Below are 18931 nucleotides of genomic sequence, written 5' to 3'. Positions count from 1 at the left end.
TGGCAGCTTATGTTAAAGTACTTTATTGACTGCAGATAGTAACCTGCAGCTCATTCATTCAGGTCGGCGCTATTGCACAAGATCTTTCAGCGTTACATATAATTCCTTGCACAAACATTCTTGCCCAAGGCCTGCCCCAAACCTTGTCCTGTGAAGTACACAAAAAGTCAAGATCCTGGATTCAATCCATCAGACTCGAACTTGGCAGGATTACATCCATGCTGGCAACCTAGCTTTAAGCTCTATTTGCTAATGCTCGGTTCTTCTTCAGAGCCCAGCAATAAAAGCTAACTGTGATACAGTGTTTCACAGCTCATTTGAAGTAAGCATGTCTCTGTGGTCATGAGACTGTAGACGCATCAAGTTCTAAACACCAGAACTAATGTGAAGCAGCTGTCAGATCCCCTGCACTAAAACATCCCTCTTTAGAGTCAGTTGGCCGGTTCCACTCTGTTGAAAACAAAACAAAAAACACACATCTCAAAGCCATCCGAGCAGTAGAAGGTTTAGCTCTATGTAGCTTGGTTTAAGAAGTCACTGGCCCTTGGTTCCACGAACCTAAGGTGGACATATTGTCCTATTTGCGATTATATAGTCTGCTGCACATAAGCATTATGATACATGAATGGTTCAGGTGATGAACCATTCCAATTAAACTAATTGGGACATTAATTGACAGTATAGGTCATTGCCGTGACCATTTTAACAAGTGATAACATCTACAACATCCTCATCAATGTTACGAATAAAAGAAAAACCGCTTACAAACAGGTTTTTGTCCTCCGTTTGAATCTATGTTTTTTTAATTGGTGTTGAGCCACCAGAGACCAAATATTCTCCAGTTTCTTTCGCTCTAGTATAAAGCTGTTTTAGTTGTTTGCTCCTTGTGTTGCAGACGCTCGGACAAGAATATTGCAGCACTGAAGCAATTACAATAATTGGCCATCTCTTGCTGTAGAAGCTGGATACATCAATGTTGCTAGTGGGTCTATTGACCTTGACTGACACACACACATACATGACTGCGCACACAGTCATATAAACATGCAATTGATTACCCTCAACCCCCACAGTCCTAACCACACACAAGCACATTCAGAGCAGACACAATACTTCCATTTTCTCTTTGTCTTTCCTTGTCTCTCTCAGTCAGTGCTTCTGGCACAGTTTAAATGATATCTTAGTAGGATGCATGACTAGAATGCTCTGAGGGATTTTCTGTAAAGCCATGCAATACTAATGCATACAATTAAATTACAAAGCTGATTAATATTTTCTAATTAATGATCATAATGATTTTTATGCATCATAAATTTGGAGATTGTTACATCTTTGATGTTGAAAGTAAATGCAAACAATAACTCAGTATAGGCTCTTCCTGCTTGTCTTTAAATATTATTTGGTAATCTGCAATCAAGTTGTTAAGTAATTTTGTTTGTTTGTTTGCCTTTCAGAGAGATGATCCATTTCTGGAGGACGGCCACTGGATTAAAAACATATTACTGAGCGTCCACGCTGACTGTGGTTTTGGTGATTGTGAGCTGGGTTCCCACTGTCAAGCACTAGCTGATTGTGCTTGGCTCGTCACCGCTGTATTCTCAGCCAACTTCTTTCACTAGATGATAAAAAACAGTTCACAGGATTGCCATCCATGGTTTCTGCCCTAATAAAGACTCTATCATCCTACATTAAAAAGATTTGCAAAGGAATGTTTACAAAGAAATTGGCAAAACCAATAAAGAAGAAAGAGAGAAGCGAAAATAAAGAGCCCAAATTGACCACTGATTTGCAAGCACACAATCTAACTCTCTCTACCACACTGAAGACTACAGTTAAAAAGATTTCCAAATGCTCTTCGGCACGTAACATATCGCTTGAAGACGACGACGGAAAGAACGACTGCTCATCTCTGTCACCCACTTTCAGTTATCGTGTAGCTATAGCAAATGGACTACCGAAAAGCTCACTTTTTCTGAATAATAATGAGAGTATCTTTCCTGAGGTTTTGTCAATTGATAGTAGTTACTCTGACTCCTTGAGTGAGACAAAACCTGTCAGAAGACTGGATGAGCATAAATCACACACTATGCCGGTAAGACGAAACAGGAAGAGCCTCATCAGCTTGGCTCCCTCTGATGGCAGTTCGGAGGGTGAACGAGTGGAAAGATCCAGTCTTCACACACTAAGGCTTGGTGCTCTACGCAAGTTGCGAAAATGGAAAAAGAGTCAAGAGTGTGTCTCCTCAGACTCAGAGGTGAGCAACTGGAGGAAAACCCTTGGCATCCGGAGCAAGTCCTTGGACCGTGCAGGGCGACAGCAAAAGAGCTCGACCCTGGAGCCTGGTTCCTCCTCCACAGGCTGCATCAGTCAAACCCAGGATGTTATGGAGATGATATTTAAGGAGCTTCAGGGCATAAGTCAGATAGAGACCGAACTGTCTGAGCTACGTGGCCATGTAAATGCTCTTAAAAGCTCCATTGATGAAATTTCCAGCAGTGTGGAGGTAGTTCAGAGTGAAATTGAACAGCTGCGCTCAGGATTTGTCCAGTCTAGAAGGGAGACACGTGATATTCATGACTACATAAAACAAATCAGCCACCAGGCAAATAACTCAACCTTGCGATTCCTCAATGTTCCCGAGGAAAGGTCAGAGAAAACAGAGAGTATAATATATAAAATATTAAAAGACAAAATGGGTTTCGTTGATGCCCATAAAACAATAAAAATTGAGCTTGCTCATAGGTTAGGACAACAAAGAGAATGTTCTAATGCAAAACCCCGTCCCATTATTGTTATTTTTGCAACAACCCAAGACAGGGACGTAGTCTTGAAAAAATGCTATAAACTTAAAGGAACTGGTATTACAGTCTCAACTGATAGCTTAACTCACGATGGAAAGGAGAGAAAAGACAAGACAATGTCTTCCTCACAAACTTATGAAAGCATGGACATAAAGGTCTCAGGAAAGGATAAAGTCGTCGAGAGTGACGACTGGGACTCAATGGACAGTGATAAAGAATTAGATGAATTAAGCAGAAATAAATATGCAATGGTGGTTTCAAAGCCTGTTCACAAAAGCAAATCAGAGAAGAGGCGATCCCATGACCATAGCCGGTCAGGAGAGGAAGCAGGCTACTCAGGCACAGTTCACTATGCTGATGATTCTTACTATGACCCAGACAAGCATGCAAAGGCATACTACTCTGATCTGACCCCTGGTTGGCTTTCCCAGAGTGACTATTCCACCCCTAAACTTAGCCGCTCAGAGTCTGACTGCTCAAAACTTTGCCAGTCATACTCAGAAGACTTTTCCGAGAGTCAGTACTTTACACGGGCTAATGGCTGCTCCCTGCTGTCCTCCTCAGATCAGGAACTGTGGCAGAGAAAACAAGAAGACATGGCGTCCTCCTGGTATGCTAGCCCCACCCACATACTTAGCCATGATAATCAAACCTATGAACACAATGAGGTTGAGACTACAGAAACTATTGACAGTGGAGTAAGCAATGGACTTGTCTGCATGTCTGGGGACCGAAGCCACTACAGTGGCTCTCAGGTCTCTCTGCAAGGTGACCTATCACCATGGAAAGACTGGCATCATCTGGAGCAGGGTGCTGACTCTGGTTTAGAAGCTTCCATAGAGGTTAGCAGTCCCTTTGATCCATCAACCATTCCTGGGTTTCCAGAAAACATCACTAAATGTCAGGAGGTGGATTTACAATTTGAAGGAGATGAAGAATTCATGATGCTTGACAGAGAATCTTCCTTACCACCTATTACCACCCACATTATCCCTCCCATCACAGAAAGGGAATCTGTAATCAAGACATCTGCTCGTCAGTCTAAAGAGGGATGCAAGGCGACAACAAAAGAAAGCAGTAAAGCATCTTCTAAAGATGCCCCTAAAGCTGCTGCTAAAGTGACACAAAAACAAACTAAATTGGCCCCAAAAGAGGAAACCACGAAAATATTGCCAAAAGAAAGCCAGAAGGTGGCTGCTAAGGTTTTACCCAAAGTGACATCTAAAGCAGCTTCTAAAGAGTTTCCTAAAGAGCTTCAGACAACAGCTAAAGAATCCTCTCAAGCCCTCCCTAAAGAGAATAAAGTCACACCTAAAGTTGCCCCAAAGCCCAATGTTAAAGAAGTATCTAAAGTTACATCTAAGGTAATTTCTGCTGAGGCTACTAAAGTTCCCCCTAAAGGTACACCAAAAGATAGCCCCGCAATAACTCCTAAAGAAAGTCCTAAAGAGTCACCTAAAGAGAGCCCTAAAATAACCCCAATTGAGAGCCCTGTCTCAACCCCTAAAGAGTCACCTAAAGAATCCCCTAAAGAGTCCCCAAAAGTAATCTCTAAAGAACCCCCAAAAGTAATCCCTAAAGAGTCCCCAAAAGTAATCCCTAAAGAACCCCCAAAAGTAATCCCTAAAGAGTCCCCAAAAGTAATCCCTAAAGAACCCCCAAAAGTAATCCCTAAAGAACCCCCACAAGTTGCATCTAAAGAAGGTCTGAAAGTTGCTACAAAAGAGGTTACCAAAGAAACTTCAAAACCACCTTCAAAAGAGGTACCAAAAGAGATGCCCAAAGTAGCACCTAAGGACATTGGTAAAGTACCCACTAAAGAAGTTTCTAAGATTTCACCTACAGAAGCCCAGAAGTCTCCCCCTAAAGACAGTCCTGTGGTGGCACAGAAAGAGACCCCCAAGGTTACCCCAACAGAGGCCCCTAAAGTAGCCTCAAAAGTAGCCTCTAAGGATGCCCCTAGGGAAACCTCTAAAACACTTCCTAAAGAAAAGTTTCCTGAACTGGATGTCAATCATAGCTTTCACCAAACCCAGAATAAATCTTCAACTATGTATCGCAGTCAGAGTGAGATTCGAACTGAGAAGGTTGAAGAGGTTCCAAAGTCTTGGAGCAGTAGGCTCAGCATTGATCTCAGTGAGAAGTCTTTTGGTTTTGGCTTTGGCTCTACACTGCAGAGGGCTAAGTCAGCTCTTGAGGTTGTTTGGAAGTCTGGCACTCCAGGTCCCCCTCCTCCTCCTGAAGAGCCCACCAACTCCTCTTCCTCATTTATGGGACGATTCCGCACCATGTCCACCTCAGGTGCAAATAACTCTAGTACTGCAGTAGACTCTGATGTCAGCACAGAGCCTGTCTTTAGCAAGGCAGAAGAAGAGAAAACGGCTGCAGAGGCTGATACTGGGGAACAACCAGTGGATAGTGAGACCCACTATGTTGAAGTGATGGAGCAGGTACTAGCTAACTTGGAGAACAGAACTAATGCTAGTGAGACGGAAGAGACAGAGGAGACAGATGAGCCTGTGCAGGAGTGTGAGACTTCTCAGGACTATGATGTGTCTGATGACATTGAGGCCTCTCAAGACAATGATGCCTCTCAGGATTTTGAGGCCTCTCAAGTTTTTGAAGCCACAGAAGACTATGAGGCAAGTAAAGAGGCACGTGTTCTAGAGTATGACTGCAGTTTGGATGACCAGTATGAAGAAGAATACAGTGAGGAATATGAAAACCAACTCACTGAAGACACTGCTGAATATGACGCAATGGTGGAGTATGTTGACGTAGAGGAACCGGATGAGACTGAGGACAATGATGTGACAGAAGAGATGGATGAGGTTGATGAGGAGTTAGAGGAGGTAGGAGAGCTAGTAGAGGAGGCTGCCGAGGTTTTGGAAAAACCGGAACAGCAGCAAGAGGATGAAAACAAAAATGTTGCAGAGGAGAAACCCACAGAGGCCCCACCCAAGAAACGTGTTAGACCCACATTCAAAGAGGCAGCACTACGGGCCTACAGGAAACAGATGGCCGAACTGGAACAGCAGATCCTGGCAGGGGGTACGACTTTCCATTTCTTATTGGTGTCATTTGGATTTTGTACTGTTTTATAAAGTTTACATGGGCAATATGTGGCAGGGTATAACGGCTAATCTCCAAATTGTTAATAAACACATGGAAATGACAGTCACTGTAAGAGTAAGTAGTCGTCAAAACCACCAAGGACTAACACCTCTTGACCCCGATAGAATTCTGGAAAGTTGCTGCCGTTCACTAAGAACCCTCACTTAAATGAGCTTTTCCTATTTAATCCAAACAAACAGCTTTAACTCAAAAACATAATGTTATTGATGATTACAAGTCATTTTCATTAAAAAAAAAAAAAAAGAGCAAACATTTTTAATTTACAGTTTGAATTTTGTGGGAAATCTACAAAAAAAGAATCTCAGATCTGAATTTAGGTAAAGTATTTTTCCGGTTTCAGTTATTACCTGGATACAAGGCTAAAACTATAGGCTATATCTTGTGTTTAGATACACCAAAAAGTTTTCAAAAATGACAAGCCTTCCTGGGTGCTTGGGGGTCTAAAGGAGTAAATAAACAATATCTGTGGTTTTGTGTTAGAGCACATTAACAATAAACTCTGATTGCTTAATATTTCTTGAAAATTAGCCAACATCTCATAGGCAACAAAGGCTGCTTACAATAAAATCCATGAAGTTAGGCTATAATACGGTAAAATAGTGATAATTAATGTAGAGTACACACTAATTAGACATGCTATGGTTCTTTTAATGCTTGACACCCAGGAGGTCCTCTTAGTTCTTGGTGGAAGTTTCATTAATGTGGTAGAGAAAAGCCCAAACCTTGAATTCTGTGTTAAAAGATTGTTGGATTTACAGGAATCCCAGACTATGATCCACTTGAAGAATGTCTCAGTGAATCCAACATGAATTGGAAATTTATTTTGAATTGAGAAACTGCAGACAAGACTGTCAGAAAGTAGAAGGTAGTGTTTCTGCTGGCTTTGACTGTATTTCCATGGCACAGTACTATATTCTCTTGTAGTAGACTGTGGCTCAAGGATTAAGACTTGAATTTAGTGTAACTTAATTTACTACCATTTTAAAATAAAACGAACACTACAGCTGTCCTTCAAAACTACCACCAATTATTCACAATGAACTAAAATGTAACTGCAGACTATTATTGTGTAACATTGAGGTGGAAGACGGTTAAAGCTAATTTGAAAATGAAGTCAGACACAGTATATTGACTTACCACTGAGAATGTTCTGTATGTCGCTGATGTTTGCACTACTGTCTTTTAAATCTTAATTCTCTTCATGTAGCAGAATATGGCAATGCTCTCATTTGTCTTTTGCATCTTGCGTTTGCCTCACTGAGGAAGTTGCCTTGAATCAAAGAACTGCGTAGCTGATGGGTCAAGACTGCTAAAAAAAGAATGCAATTTATAAAACCTGCATGGGAATATAAATGGTTAGAATTGTTTCATTGAAGGAAACACAGTTCAACTAGAGTGAAAAAAGAGACCAGGGAATTTCCACTCTTACTTAAAATGAAAAAGTGTTTGACCTACATATGTACTGTAGCTGCAAATGTGGCACTCACGGTGAGGTAGGTACTGTAGTTCAGGGAATACAGGCTACACCTGATGACTGTGAGGCTATGTGACAAATGTGTGCACAAACCTTTTCAGTTGGCTCATTTGCCAAACATTCTGCAGATAAATTCAGTGCTATTGCAGTTAATTCCCTTATCGGTCATGTGGAGTGTGATCACCTGTAACAACCTTTTAAGACCAACTCACTGCAGTTCAAACAAGGTATAAGTAAAGCAAGTGAGAGTACACTTTGCTGTATGCTATAATCCAAATTATTACCATAGGCCTATAGCCTACAACAGCATTTAGATTATAGAAATCACATCACTTCCACATTTATGTTTACCCATCCCATGTCCACACCATTGACTATACAAAAGGATGAAGTATCTCCACCACCTCTCATTGTACTTATTTCAAGCCAAAGAGGCAGGCAGTGCCATCTTGAGCTGGTGAGGTTATTTGGAGCCAGAGACTGTGCAGTAGAGATTGACAGGGGTAGCCGCGGTAACGATGTCTGACCTATGACCTATAATGCAGCCAGTCAGCAGGGAGCGAAAGAGATGTTTTGGCTTCACTCTAAGGGAGCTGTCTCCTTGCCCATGTTATTATACAATCAATGGTCCACTCAATGAGAAAATAGGTAAAAGGGGTGCAAGACTTTTCTGTTAGACTTTTAAATAAGGCTCCCTGTCAGTGCTCTCTGGTGGATAATTTATGTAATGGCGACATACATTTAAATTACCTCAAACCTATATTTAGCGTATTTGTACTGAAAGCACTTGCTGTTTAATAAATGTGATCGCCCGTATTTATTCTCATACATTGTTTTTACTGGGCGAACAGGCAAAATGAGTTCAGAGTTAATATGACTGTCTGAGTCATTGACTGATTGACTCACTTCTAAATGTGTGTGAGTTGAGGCGTGATGTAGACTCTGGGCATATATGACTCCAAAAGCAAATGTGTGGCCAATTGTCCTAACTGTCTGATTGCTTATGGCTATTTTCTCCATCTTAGACAGTCAGTGGCCTGGTCTAAAGTATCGTATAGTATTTCTTAGTTCTGTTAACATTGATATATTAGTCCAGACCTCATAGCCACCTGTTATTTTCACTGTACTCAACAGTCCAAAAAAACAGGGTGAAACAGGCCCAAATAAGTCGAAATGAGTAGAAATGTGTGAGTAAATATAAACAAAAAAAATTTGTTTAAACTTGAAAAGAAATTATTGTAAATACTTGAGATAGCCATGGCTAGTTTTGTTTTTGTATGCACAGAAATTATGTTATAATTATGTTAAACATATGAAATATTAATTTTGTTAATAAGTGATTTATACACGTAATGGAATATTGTAAGTCTTTTGTTTAAAAAAACCTTAACACTTGCATTCGTATCACATAAAATGTAGGCTATTCAATGCTAGCTGACATTATAGAGCTTGGACAATCTGCCCAGTTTTAAGCAAACCGAACCTGAACATTTTACACCACTATTTCTCCTCCTCGAACAGAGCTAAAAGGAATCCATCAAATATGCATTTATGTCATTTTAGGAGCAACTGTTTACAATTTGTTATACTACTGATAAAAAGGTAGCCAGAGATGGAAGCACGGACAAGGGTCCTCTAATACCCCAAGCCCCCTCATTAGCTTTATGCCTTCATCTCTTGTAGCTGATGCATGCTCATCATGCTCATGCTCTGAAGCGTGCTGGCTGGTCTGTGTTGGAGCTGTGAAGGGAGTCTCAGCAGTACTGCCACTCCTGCCAGGCCTGTCTTCAACTGGCTACAGCAGCGTCTGTATTCAGATGCTAATTCACACTCCCAAGGGCATTCTGTAACCAGGTCAGCCTTGCTTGGAATATTTATAGAGGTCTGCTGCTAGTGAAGTTTGCTGCTTGCTCCTGGGGGAAACAAGAGGTAGACCCTCTTTATGCTTAGTGCACCATTTTTTGAATAAGCGTGGATATGAAAAATGCAGATTCTGGGAACCAGAGACTCTGTTGTTGTTTTAGGTGATACCATCCGATTCATGGGCACCGACTCATTCAATATCACTGTTTACATCTGACTGTTGTCAACAGGGAAAGCTTCGTCTCCACAGTAAATGCTCGCAGCTATGAGGAGCTACGACTCCAGTTTGCAATACATTTGGCTTTCAGTTAAGGCACTTATAAGACTTCACTGTTTCTATGATTGCTGTGATACAAAATCTTCATCATTGTCATCATGCATGTACTTTCATCTCCACTTGCACTAATTTCATGTAAAAAAAAATCTCATATAGAAAGCCATACATTTGCCTTTATGTTTACAATTTTAATCTTACTTCAAAAGAATGAAGTAAGATAATGGCCGATAACCCATTTTACCCCAAGTCCCTATTCCTGGTTGATGCCTACAGGGATTCTATTTTTGTGCTGAAATGAACTAAATAAACTCTCTGACATCAGCCTGCCACAGCCTTTAGTCAAAGCTGAGAAAATGAGCTGAGGGGAACGGCAGTGGATATTTTTTCTTCTATAGTAGGAAATAGTCTGGTTGGGTGGTATTGTTTGAGTCATCAGAGAGACGAGCAGTGAATAATTTGGTATCACAGGCACCCAGGATGTTAACATCTCACTCTGAGCCACCACATTACATTACATCAAAGCCTGAGGGCTGCAACCTCTCCTCTCCTCTCAAACACATCTCCCCTTTGTCCTCCTCTTTTATCACAAATCTGTGATTCTTTAAGTAATTGGTGAGACGATTAATGACCCAGCATTAATTTGGCTACTATACGATAACATTATTTTTTTCTGTATATTATCTAGCACTGCAACATCAGCAGCAGCAGCAACAGCATATCAAGCTTTGCAAATGTTAAAAAACACAATTGATACACACCTTTACATCATTAGAAAGACAACATAGGCCTATATGTATATGGTGCAGGCTGTGAAAATCCATCATTGAATAATAAATGAATATATTATTGAATAATTGAATAAGATAACCCCAGCACTATGTTCAGTTTGAACTGCGCCTTAAAATAACAGCTTCGGAAGATTTCGCCTTCAGTGTACTACATTTTGTCAGTGCCTCCCACAGAGTTTAGCTGATCTGGCACGTGCATTGACAGTGTGACGAGAAAGCCTACCTGTTGAAGTAGTTTAACAACAGTTAAGCTTAAGACTTAATTTGACATTAAGCACGTGGGCTCTCTTGCTATCTAGTCTTACCTGGAGTTGTTTGGAGGTCTCGAGGACTGACATCATAATCCATTTTCACCTCCGAGCGTTAAATGGAGCAACTGGACCGAAACAATTTAGCTAGGTGCGGCAGCAGGTGAGCGGCGGTTAGCTTTCGGTAACTACAAAGGTTGTCTTTTTTCAACATGTTGTGTCTGTATAGCACACTACATAGGCGGTTGGCAATAGTTGGTTTTGTTTGCGGTTTCACTGTTAGGACGGAGAGACCTGCGTGCTGTCACCGGGGCTAAGCTAACATTAGCAGTTGATAGTTTATGTTAGCTAACGAATTCAAGTGCGTGCTCCTCAAACAAGGACTAATTGTTTTAACGTCCACGCATGTTTAATACCAAAGATTGGATGGCTGGATGTGTCGGTTGATTAACGTAAGTGATGAGTACTGTAAAGGAGGTGATGCATGTAACAACTTTTACATCAACAGACAACGTCAATTTTGACTGTACACTTTCATACTGAAAACGGTCAATCTCCTCTGATCTGGAAAGTGTCTGATCGTCGTACGGAGGAGTAGAGAGCCTCGTTGCCCATAGGCTTGTTGCCCTGTGTCTCTTATTAATTGTTGATGTTTACGTTGTCTGTTGATGTTGATGTGAAAGTTGAGACGTATATCTCCACCTTAACGTTAGCTAATAACCACTGTGGGGAACAGAACGTACTTGTGGTGCTTACGTTAGCTATTTTGAGATGGGAAGAGAAGCACAGGTGTTATTAATCACACTGATGATGGCTCTGCTCATAGGTAAAATGCTCTCATTTAGCCATTACATACGTCATTATTTACACCTGTGCTATTGCTCTTATGATATTTCAAAATGTGTGCCTTGAAAAGTATCAGTTAGTATTGTGTTGTTTTTATGTTTTATTTATAATTAAAAGATAGTAAGTTATAGTAGCTTCAATCTGCCCATTGGTGGGATGAAGGTACACCAGCCCAGAACTACTATTTGTCAGGCTTGGGCAACTTAAACTGGTTGAGGTCAGGGAAAGATTGTCCTGAAAGAAACCAAGTTGAAGGTTGGCACTGGCACAAACCCTGTCTCTTGGTAGAAATGAAAGTTTGTATTGCCTTTGTTGCAGCATTACATTAAGGTCAAACTAATTCCTGTCTTGGCACTGAACTGAAATATGTGCCATTTTAAGCATTTTGAACACATCCAAAGTATCATAGCATAGTATCATAGGGGGGGGGGGGGTTGCTGAAATATTATTAGAGATGCCTAGCATGCATTCAGCTATGTTGTTTGTCATTTAAGCTCAACCTGATGCTACTGGTGGCAATTGATTCAACACTATCACATGACAATACGTTTTATTTTTAGAATATTATAGACATAAAGTTAGTCACCGATGGACTTTATTTTCTCCAGTGAGACTTGAAACTTGGTGTAAGAGTTGACACCCACAGGCTTTTCTGCTCCGGCGAGTTTTGATCTAAGTGTGGTTTGACTTGAACAGTATGTTATGACAGACAGGCAAAGTTGAGATGGCCAGACTTGCGGTGGCCAGCAGTTGGCATGCGAGTTCTTTTTATCAGGATGTGTTCACTGTAAGGTCTGCACCCCGTGCTCTGTACTTGGATCTCGCTGGCACTGTGATCCAATGAACTACACCACATTTCAAATCTGTACAAACTGGTGGACATGTCAGCCTTAACCTCATGTCAGTCATTCTTTCTGCTACAATAGTCAGAGACTCCAGTTCTAACCAACCCTTGTCCTCTCGGCTGCTCTGTAAAATACACCCTGAGAAGGATATGTCAAACTTTTGTTTTCATAGCACTAGAGGTTAGATAAAGCTAATGTTACTGTATAGAAACTAAGGTTTCATTTCCCGAGTAAAATGACACAATTTGATGTTGGCTATATGAGTTTATTAATTATGAAATGTTGCAGTTCTCCTCTCCAATGTACAAAGCCTTTAGGTAAAGTAATGCAACACTGATGAAGGCTAAATATCCAGAATGTTTGTGTAGTAAAGCATTGGAATTTGTTTAGATTTGTACGTACATTTCAGTTAAAAAACATATTGCCTGTATCGTCTCACATGTGATCTTAATTTGTGAGCGTCACATTTCTCTTAAATAATCACAACCATAAAACAGATTATGGGTACAGCCAGAGAGTGGACAAACGCATAGTTTACGTTTGGGATTTGTTCACACTCTTGTGGTCACTGTTGCATTCATATTTGAAGCTTCAGACCAAGGATAAAGATTTTGATTTGCTGTCACAAACTTTGCTCCTCTTCATTATCTTGATTTCCTCTTTTTTGCTTGAGCTCTTTGGAAATATCTTCATACCCTCACACAAACGGCGTTGGCTTGATCATGACCTACTTTGTCATTCTGCATAATGATTAAAAATATCTACAACTACGGTCTTATAGAAGTCAGTCATGTCTGATTTGAGGTATGGAGTGCTTTCATCCCGGACTGTATGTGTACATACTGAGACAGTAGTGCATCTCTGTGAAATGTGTGCCTCTGTACATCCACATAAGAACATGTTCCCTTGTGTGTAGGAGCAGAGGTCAGTCCTAGTTTGACTGTTAGCCATGTGCAGGCTTTTCTGCTCTGGTGAGCTCTGATCTATATACAGTATGTGTTGACACTGAAATGCAGGATTTACTGTGGATCTTGATACCTCAACACTTTGCTCACAGCACACATACAAAGTAATAGATACACACACACACACACACACACTGATTTCCCACCAATCGATTACATTGTTGTTCCACAGGTTTAAGGCACCTGTGAAATGAGGTTCGTGCTACACTTTAGTCTGTCTTTGTGGCCTGACTTTCTCTAGTGCAGCTGCAGACTTGCTGGTAGAGGAAATGGCTCTATCTTGTATAGCTCTGCTTAAAGTAGCTTAGCTGAGCGCTGTCCATGGTACCTGTCTGCAGCACCGCTCCTCTATGAGTGCCGTGTCTCTGCGTGTGTGCAGCTTTTGGTGTCATATTACCCAGTGATAATATATCATCATAGTTGAGTAAAACACACAAGTCAACCTTTTTTAAGGATTTACACAACCTAAATGTTTCATCTAGAGAGAATGCATCTTTAATGTTTTTATATAATCAGTGCGTCATGAGGACTCTCATCGTGACAAAATATTTGCACTACACTCATAGCGCATACAGCACTCTGGGTAATAGCTTCCACCAAATACTTGTGTTCTCTATCAAAGCACAAACTGGATATTGATATTTTAATGGTTATTAGTTAATAAATTAATGGTGGGATCTTTTTATTTTCTTTTTTTGTTTCAGCTTTCAAGAGGCAAAACTAAATCAAATAGATACTAGAGTCTAATTTGCTGATGTCTTATGCTGCATTAGTGATGCAGATAATGCATGTCAACAACACACAGAGTTGTCGTTTTAATCAGTGCTGCAATTTGATCTTTTTCTTGTGAACAGCTGTTTTCTGTTTGTAGCACATTAGATCATGATTATGCCCCCATTCATCACCCATGGATCAATAGCACAGTAATTACACCTCTGCAGTCTTGCTTATTTAAAGGGCTTGCCCTCTCGCAGTTTGTCTCTAAAATGGCAATATGATACCAACCGCTTATGCTTACCTAATGTGCCATGTCTCCATAGCTATATGAGTGTGAACTCAGGTAATGTAATCCATCAAAGGCCTAATTTTTCAGCTTGTGCTGCATTGATTTAAAATACTCCATGTGCAGAAGAATTATATCCACATTTCCACCTTAAGCGGAGAGCCTCCTGTTGTATAACAGCTTTTTCTACTGGCTGTACTTTATATGGTTGCCATTCTCCCTGAGGTGCTTGTTGACTCTGTCTACATTTCTGCATAAATTGTTTAGTAAAACAGAATTGTGCCATCAGGCGGTACTAGTACATTAGTGTCCTTAATAAGTGTGTGTATTTTCCAGTGAGCTGTTCTTTTCTAACGATCCAACCTCCTGTCATTTTCTCCTTTCAGACAGCAGTGCTTTGGATACACAGGTTTAACATCATTGTTTATCATCAACCACTTGGACATTTGTGATTCCCATGCACGTGCACGTGTATATTTTAGTACACATACCTTGTGTGTTGTGGTATTTACCTGAGTGTGTCTGTGTTTGTTTTTCTGTAGAGAATTTAAGTGATATTTGTAGGTATGAAAGAGAGTGCAGCATGTGCCTTTGAGCCATTTTGCTGTCACTTCGTGCTGGTTATCCCTCTCTTCATCTCTTTTAAGAAAATGATTTGTTTTTCAAACTGGACATTTTGGTTAGTGAGGAGGGGAGCGTTACACAATAGGCAAATCTGGCCTGAAGCACCAAGAGCGGCAAACTGAGTCTTGAGCTCACAAATTACATTGATGTGGAATAATTTGGTCTTTAGCCTGTGGTGCTTCCCTCCCTTCTCCTCTTCTCCTATCATTTATCTTATCCTGAATTGACCTCCAGATGTATTGTATTTTCCCATTTTAATTTAGTTTATTTTATTTTTACTGCTGTTTGCTTTGATGTAGTGGTGTGCACTTGCCTTGTGTTTCTTGTTTTACATTGTGTATTTCTTCTCTCTGCAGCCTCGCAGTGTTTTGGATCCAAAATTGCTCGGCTTGCAGACTGGAGGGTGAGTGGTGGCTTGCTTTCTGATCTGATCAGTTCACAATTACACCAATCTTAGCTGCTGTGCTGTTTTGTACCCCCATGCTGAGGCACATGAAGCAGAAATGTTACAGACATGCTGATTCTTTGGCATTCAGCCCTAATTAAGGAATCATAATGTTATTATGACATAATCATATTGTTAAAAAACGCAGTCTTTAACATGCCTGATGCCTTCCCGACTTCTCTAAAGGAACTTATGCTCTTGGTACACATGCCAGATTAATGTCTTATTCAAAAATGTGTATTAACAATAATGTTAAATTGTTAATGTGATATTGTGTCTTGGAGAAAAAGCTAATAATCATGTTTAGCCTCCATTGCTCCAGCTCTTACCATCACTATGAGACCATCTGCAGCATGCACTGTGCATAAAGGCAGCGAGTGCCAGGGGGCACGGGGGTAAGGCAAGGGCCAGCGCAGCTCGTCACGTTGTGTATCTTTAGGGTCATACCACTGATGTCGCTGAGAGGGCTGACAGAAAAGCTTGAGGACCTTTAACTGTGTGGAAGCACTGGAGCCTTGATGTCATGTTGAGGTCATTAGAGAGGCTGTGAGTGACAGCTGAGGTGATGCCACTGAGAGCCTCACGGGAAAGGAGCAAGACTGGTGGGAGTGGCAGCGAGGGCCTGTGGAGTGTGCACAAGGGAGTTGGAGGAGAGAAAGAGGAAGGAAACTGGAACTGAAGTGTTGTAAAGAAAAACTCATCTTAAAGTGTTCGGAGGCGCTTGCATAGTTTTTGCTGCAGTGGGCTTTCACTGCTCAGTTAATCTCATGTTCAGTATTATAAGTATGTCATATATTGATAGGTTTTATATGTATCAATAAAAGGCATGACTGCACCAGTACCCTGTCAAAATGTAGATGACATGTAAGAGAGGGAGTCTATGGGAACAGCAGAGGGTAAAAGGGATTACATGGAGCTACAGCGCAGGTGGTCGGCACCACGCGAAGTGAGGAGGGGGTGAGACAGGTTAGGTAGGAGGCATGATCCATGATGTTTGCCTGCTGTGTAAATCAAGCCCCCCTCCCTTTCACAATAGTAATTTCTCCCCCAGCATGGCATTATTATGATATTAATACATCTTAAATCTGTCTGCTTCTCCAGGGCTGGCAGTATTCTTTATGGTATTGACAGCATGCCAGATTTACGCCGCAAGAGGACAGTGCCTCTTGTCCGAGACCTGGTGAGTCATCTGCCTCAACAAGGTTATGTTTGATTTATGTCAAATGTATCTGAGTGACCCCGCATTATACCACACTGGTGGAATCCTGCTCTGAGTGGGAAAGGGTGTCTGCTGAAGACAATAATAACTTTACTGGGAACCTGATAAAATGTGATAGCACTTTAGAGTGACAGTGTGTGTTTCTTATCATTATATAACATCCTCAGACTGATGATAGTCTCAATATACTTTTAGTGGAAGTCTCTAAAACAATAATTAAAACATAACTTAGGCTAGATTTATGATCTCAATTACAGGTTTGTTACAGCAATACTTGCCTCACATATGTAGACCTGTTGTGTTTTAAAATACAATAGCTTGAATGGCATAAACTTTCATTGTGATAAAAACAAGGCAGTAAGGAGTTGATTGGTGATAAAAGCAGCCACTTTAAACTCTGGCTATTTACCGTAGAGCACTGCCTTTCGGGAAAGCTAAATGTAGCCTTAGCCATAACTCTACGACTTGATTAATTAGCCTAGAGAGGGCGTTTAAGACGTTGCATCACAGTGATGCTCCCCCATTTGTGTTTTATTACAACATAATGTGTCATAACATATCCCACAGAGAGGCCTGTTGCACTGCAGTCCACTGTAGCACTGTGCCACATGGTTAGTCTCTGTGAAAGACAACAGGCTGTGGTGATGCCAGTAGTATTCATGTCTGTTTATAACTGTTTGTCTGTTATGTGCTGCACAGCGTTCGTCTGTCTTGTTTACGTTTGTCTCTCATCCTCATGTATTTAAGAAAAAAATAAATCTCTTAAATTAAGTTACTTAAAAAGAAACTGTTAAATACTTCAACATTATACTCTTTAAAGATTTATAGTTCCTTGTAAAATAATATGATAATGTAGCGTGATGTCATGCAAATAGATCGTGATGAATGTTTATATCACAGTGAACAACATGAGTTGATGCTGTATTTGTCCATATCTCTCATGAAATTAATAACCAACAATGTCTTGGTAAGTATGGGTTGTCGTTTTTAATTTTTATTTTAATTTTTGGATTTTGGGTGTATATATATTTGCCATTCCTACATAGACCCATATCAGCTATGGGTGATATTTTTCAGTGAGTTGTCAGATTTCAGCCTCGCCGATGCTTGGCCGTTTTTTATTCCCTGTTGTTGTTGCTCGGCAGGTGTCCAAAAATTGTATTTAGCTTGAAATTTTGACAACTCAACCCAAAAATATATCCGAGAGACTTCATTGACTTCTGATTTAACTGTGTGAGGCTTTTAAATCATGTAAAAGTGACACTGAGCAAGCCTTTTACACCTGGGATGAAGTCAGTAGTCAGCAATATAATTGGTACCCTTTCATGCCTCTCCTTTGTCAATGTCCCCCATTTGCTGTGTGATTGCTTCAGGGCAGCAACAGCGTTTTAATTGGAACGGACAGCAGGGCTCCCCCGTGATATGGCGGGATGCAAAAACATAAGCAAACAAAAAGAAAGTTGAAAATGGCTTCACAGTGCATTGAACGCTATATCGTAGCTGTGTAGATAACATCAGGACACAGGGTCGTATTGTATTGCCCGTAGCATCCTCAGCAGTGCCGGTGCATGTTGATAAACTTACATCAACACTCACAGTTCATGTAGAGGTCACGTTCCCTCCTACATTCTCCATGGCTTCCATGGATCTTTACCATAGCTGGGCTGTACAGACGAGAGGGTGGTGGTAAAGACTGATCCAATATTGTCAGCTGTCCATGTCTGCATTCCTCTGTTACGTAACTTCCTCCAGTCTGGGATAAATGTTTATCAATCTCTGGTCACCCAAACTCTATGGATATTAATGTAACAGCTAATTACCATTTCTGTGTGTGTCCGTGCGTATGTGTTATCTGTTTGTGTTTGTGAGACTGCCCTGTGTGGGCGTGTACTGTTTAATGTTTAAGTAAGTTTTATGAATGTCTGAACAGATGCTGTGTGTGTTTTTTTTTTAAGCGTGTGTGTGTGTGTGTGATTGTGTGTTTGTTAGAGAGAGAGTTGGTGTTGTGCAGTACAGCTGGCTTCACCCATACGTGAGTGTGTGTGTATGTGTGTGTGTGTGTGTGTGTGTCTTGTGTTTCTCTGTTTGTGTCAAACTAATGTGCAGAGCAGACAGCAGAAAATATGATCAAAGCTTCATCCAACAGAGAACTGAATATAAATGCCAAGCATGACTGCAGTTTAGCAACTTCCAATGCATGAGTGGATAAAGAATCATGCAACGGCTGTATAATCTCTTTTGATGAATAGTCGAATCTTTCTAGAGCTCTATGCCCTAATCAGCAGTCCTGCATGGCAGTTGAGGCACCTATGCGCTCAGTATGGATAATAAACACAATTCCTCTGCTGTTTGTGCTTTCAGCATTCACCCTCCCACTCCTTGTCTAATTCAATTACTT

At 40.8% G+C, this 18931-nt stretch overlaps 1 protein-coding gene across 1 annotated transcript; it reads left to right on the top strand.

The window, feature by feature from the left end:
* Nucleotides 1-1616: 1616 nt before the first annotated feature.
* Nucleotides 1617-17954, top strand: LOC138589616 (protein unc-13 homolog C-like). The gene is made up of 5 exons (XM_069660001.1): nucleotides 1617-5852; nucleotides 14632-14654; nucleotides 15226-15272; nucleotides 16416-16494; nucleotides 17907-17954. Exons 1-5 carry the CDS (start codon nucleotides 1652-1654, stop codon nucleotides 17952-17954), a joined length of 4398 nt encoding a protein of 1465 aa, XP_069516102.1. The 5' UTR covers nucleotides 1617-1651.
* Nucleotides 17955-18931: the final 977 nt, after the last annotated feature.

The sequence above is a fragment of the Semicossyphus pulcher genome, unplaced genomic scaffold (assembly GCF_022749685.1).
Source record: "Semicossyphus pulcher isolate SPU_LCO1_2020_fin unplaced genomic scaffold, fSemPul1.0.p SCAF_1, whole genome shotgun sequence".
Taxonomy (NCBI): domain Eukaryota; kingdom Metazoa; phylum Chordata; class Actinopteri; order Labriformes; family Labridae; genus Semicossyphus; species Semicossyphus pulcher.
Note: the sequence above shows the minus strand (reverse complement) of the source record. Positions and strands in the feature narration are given on the sequence as shown.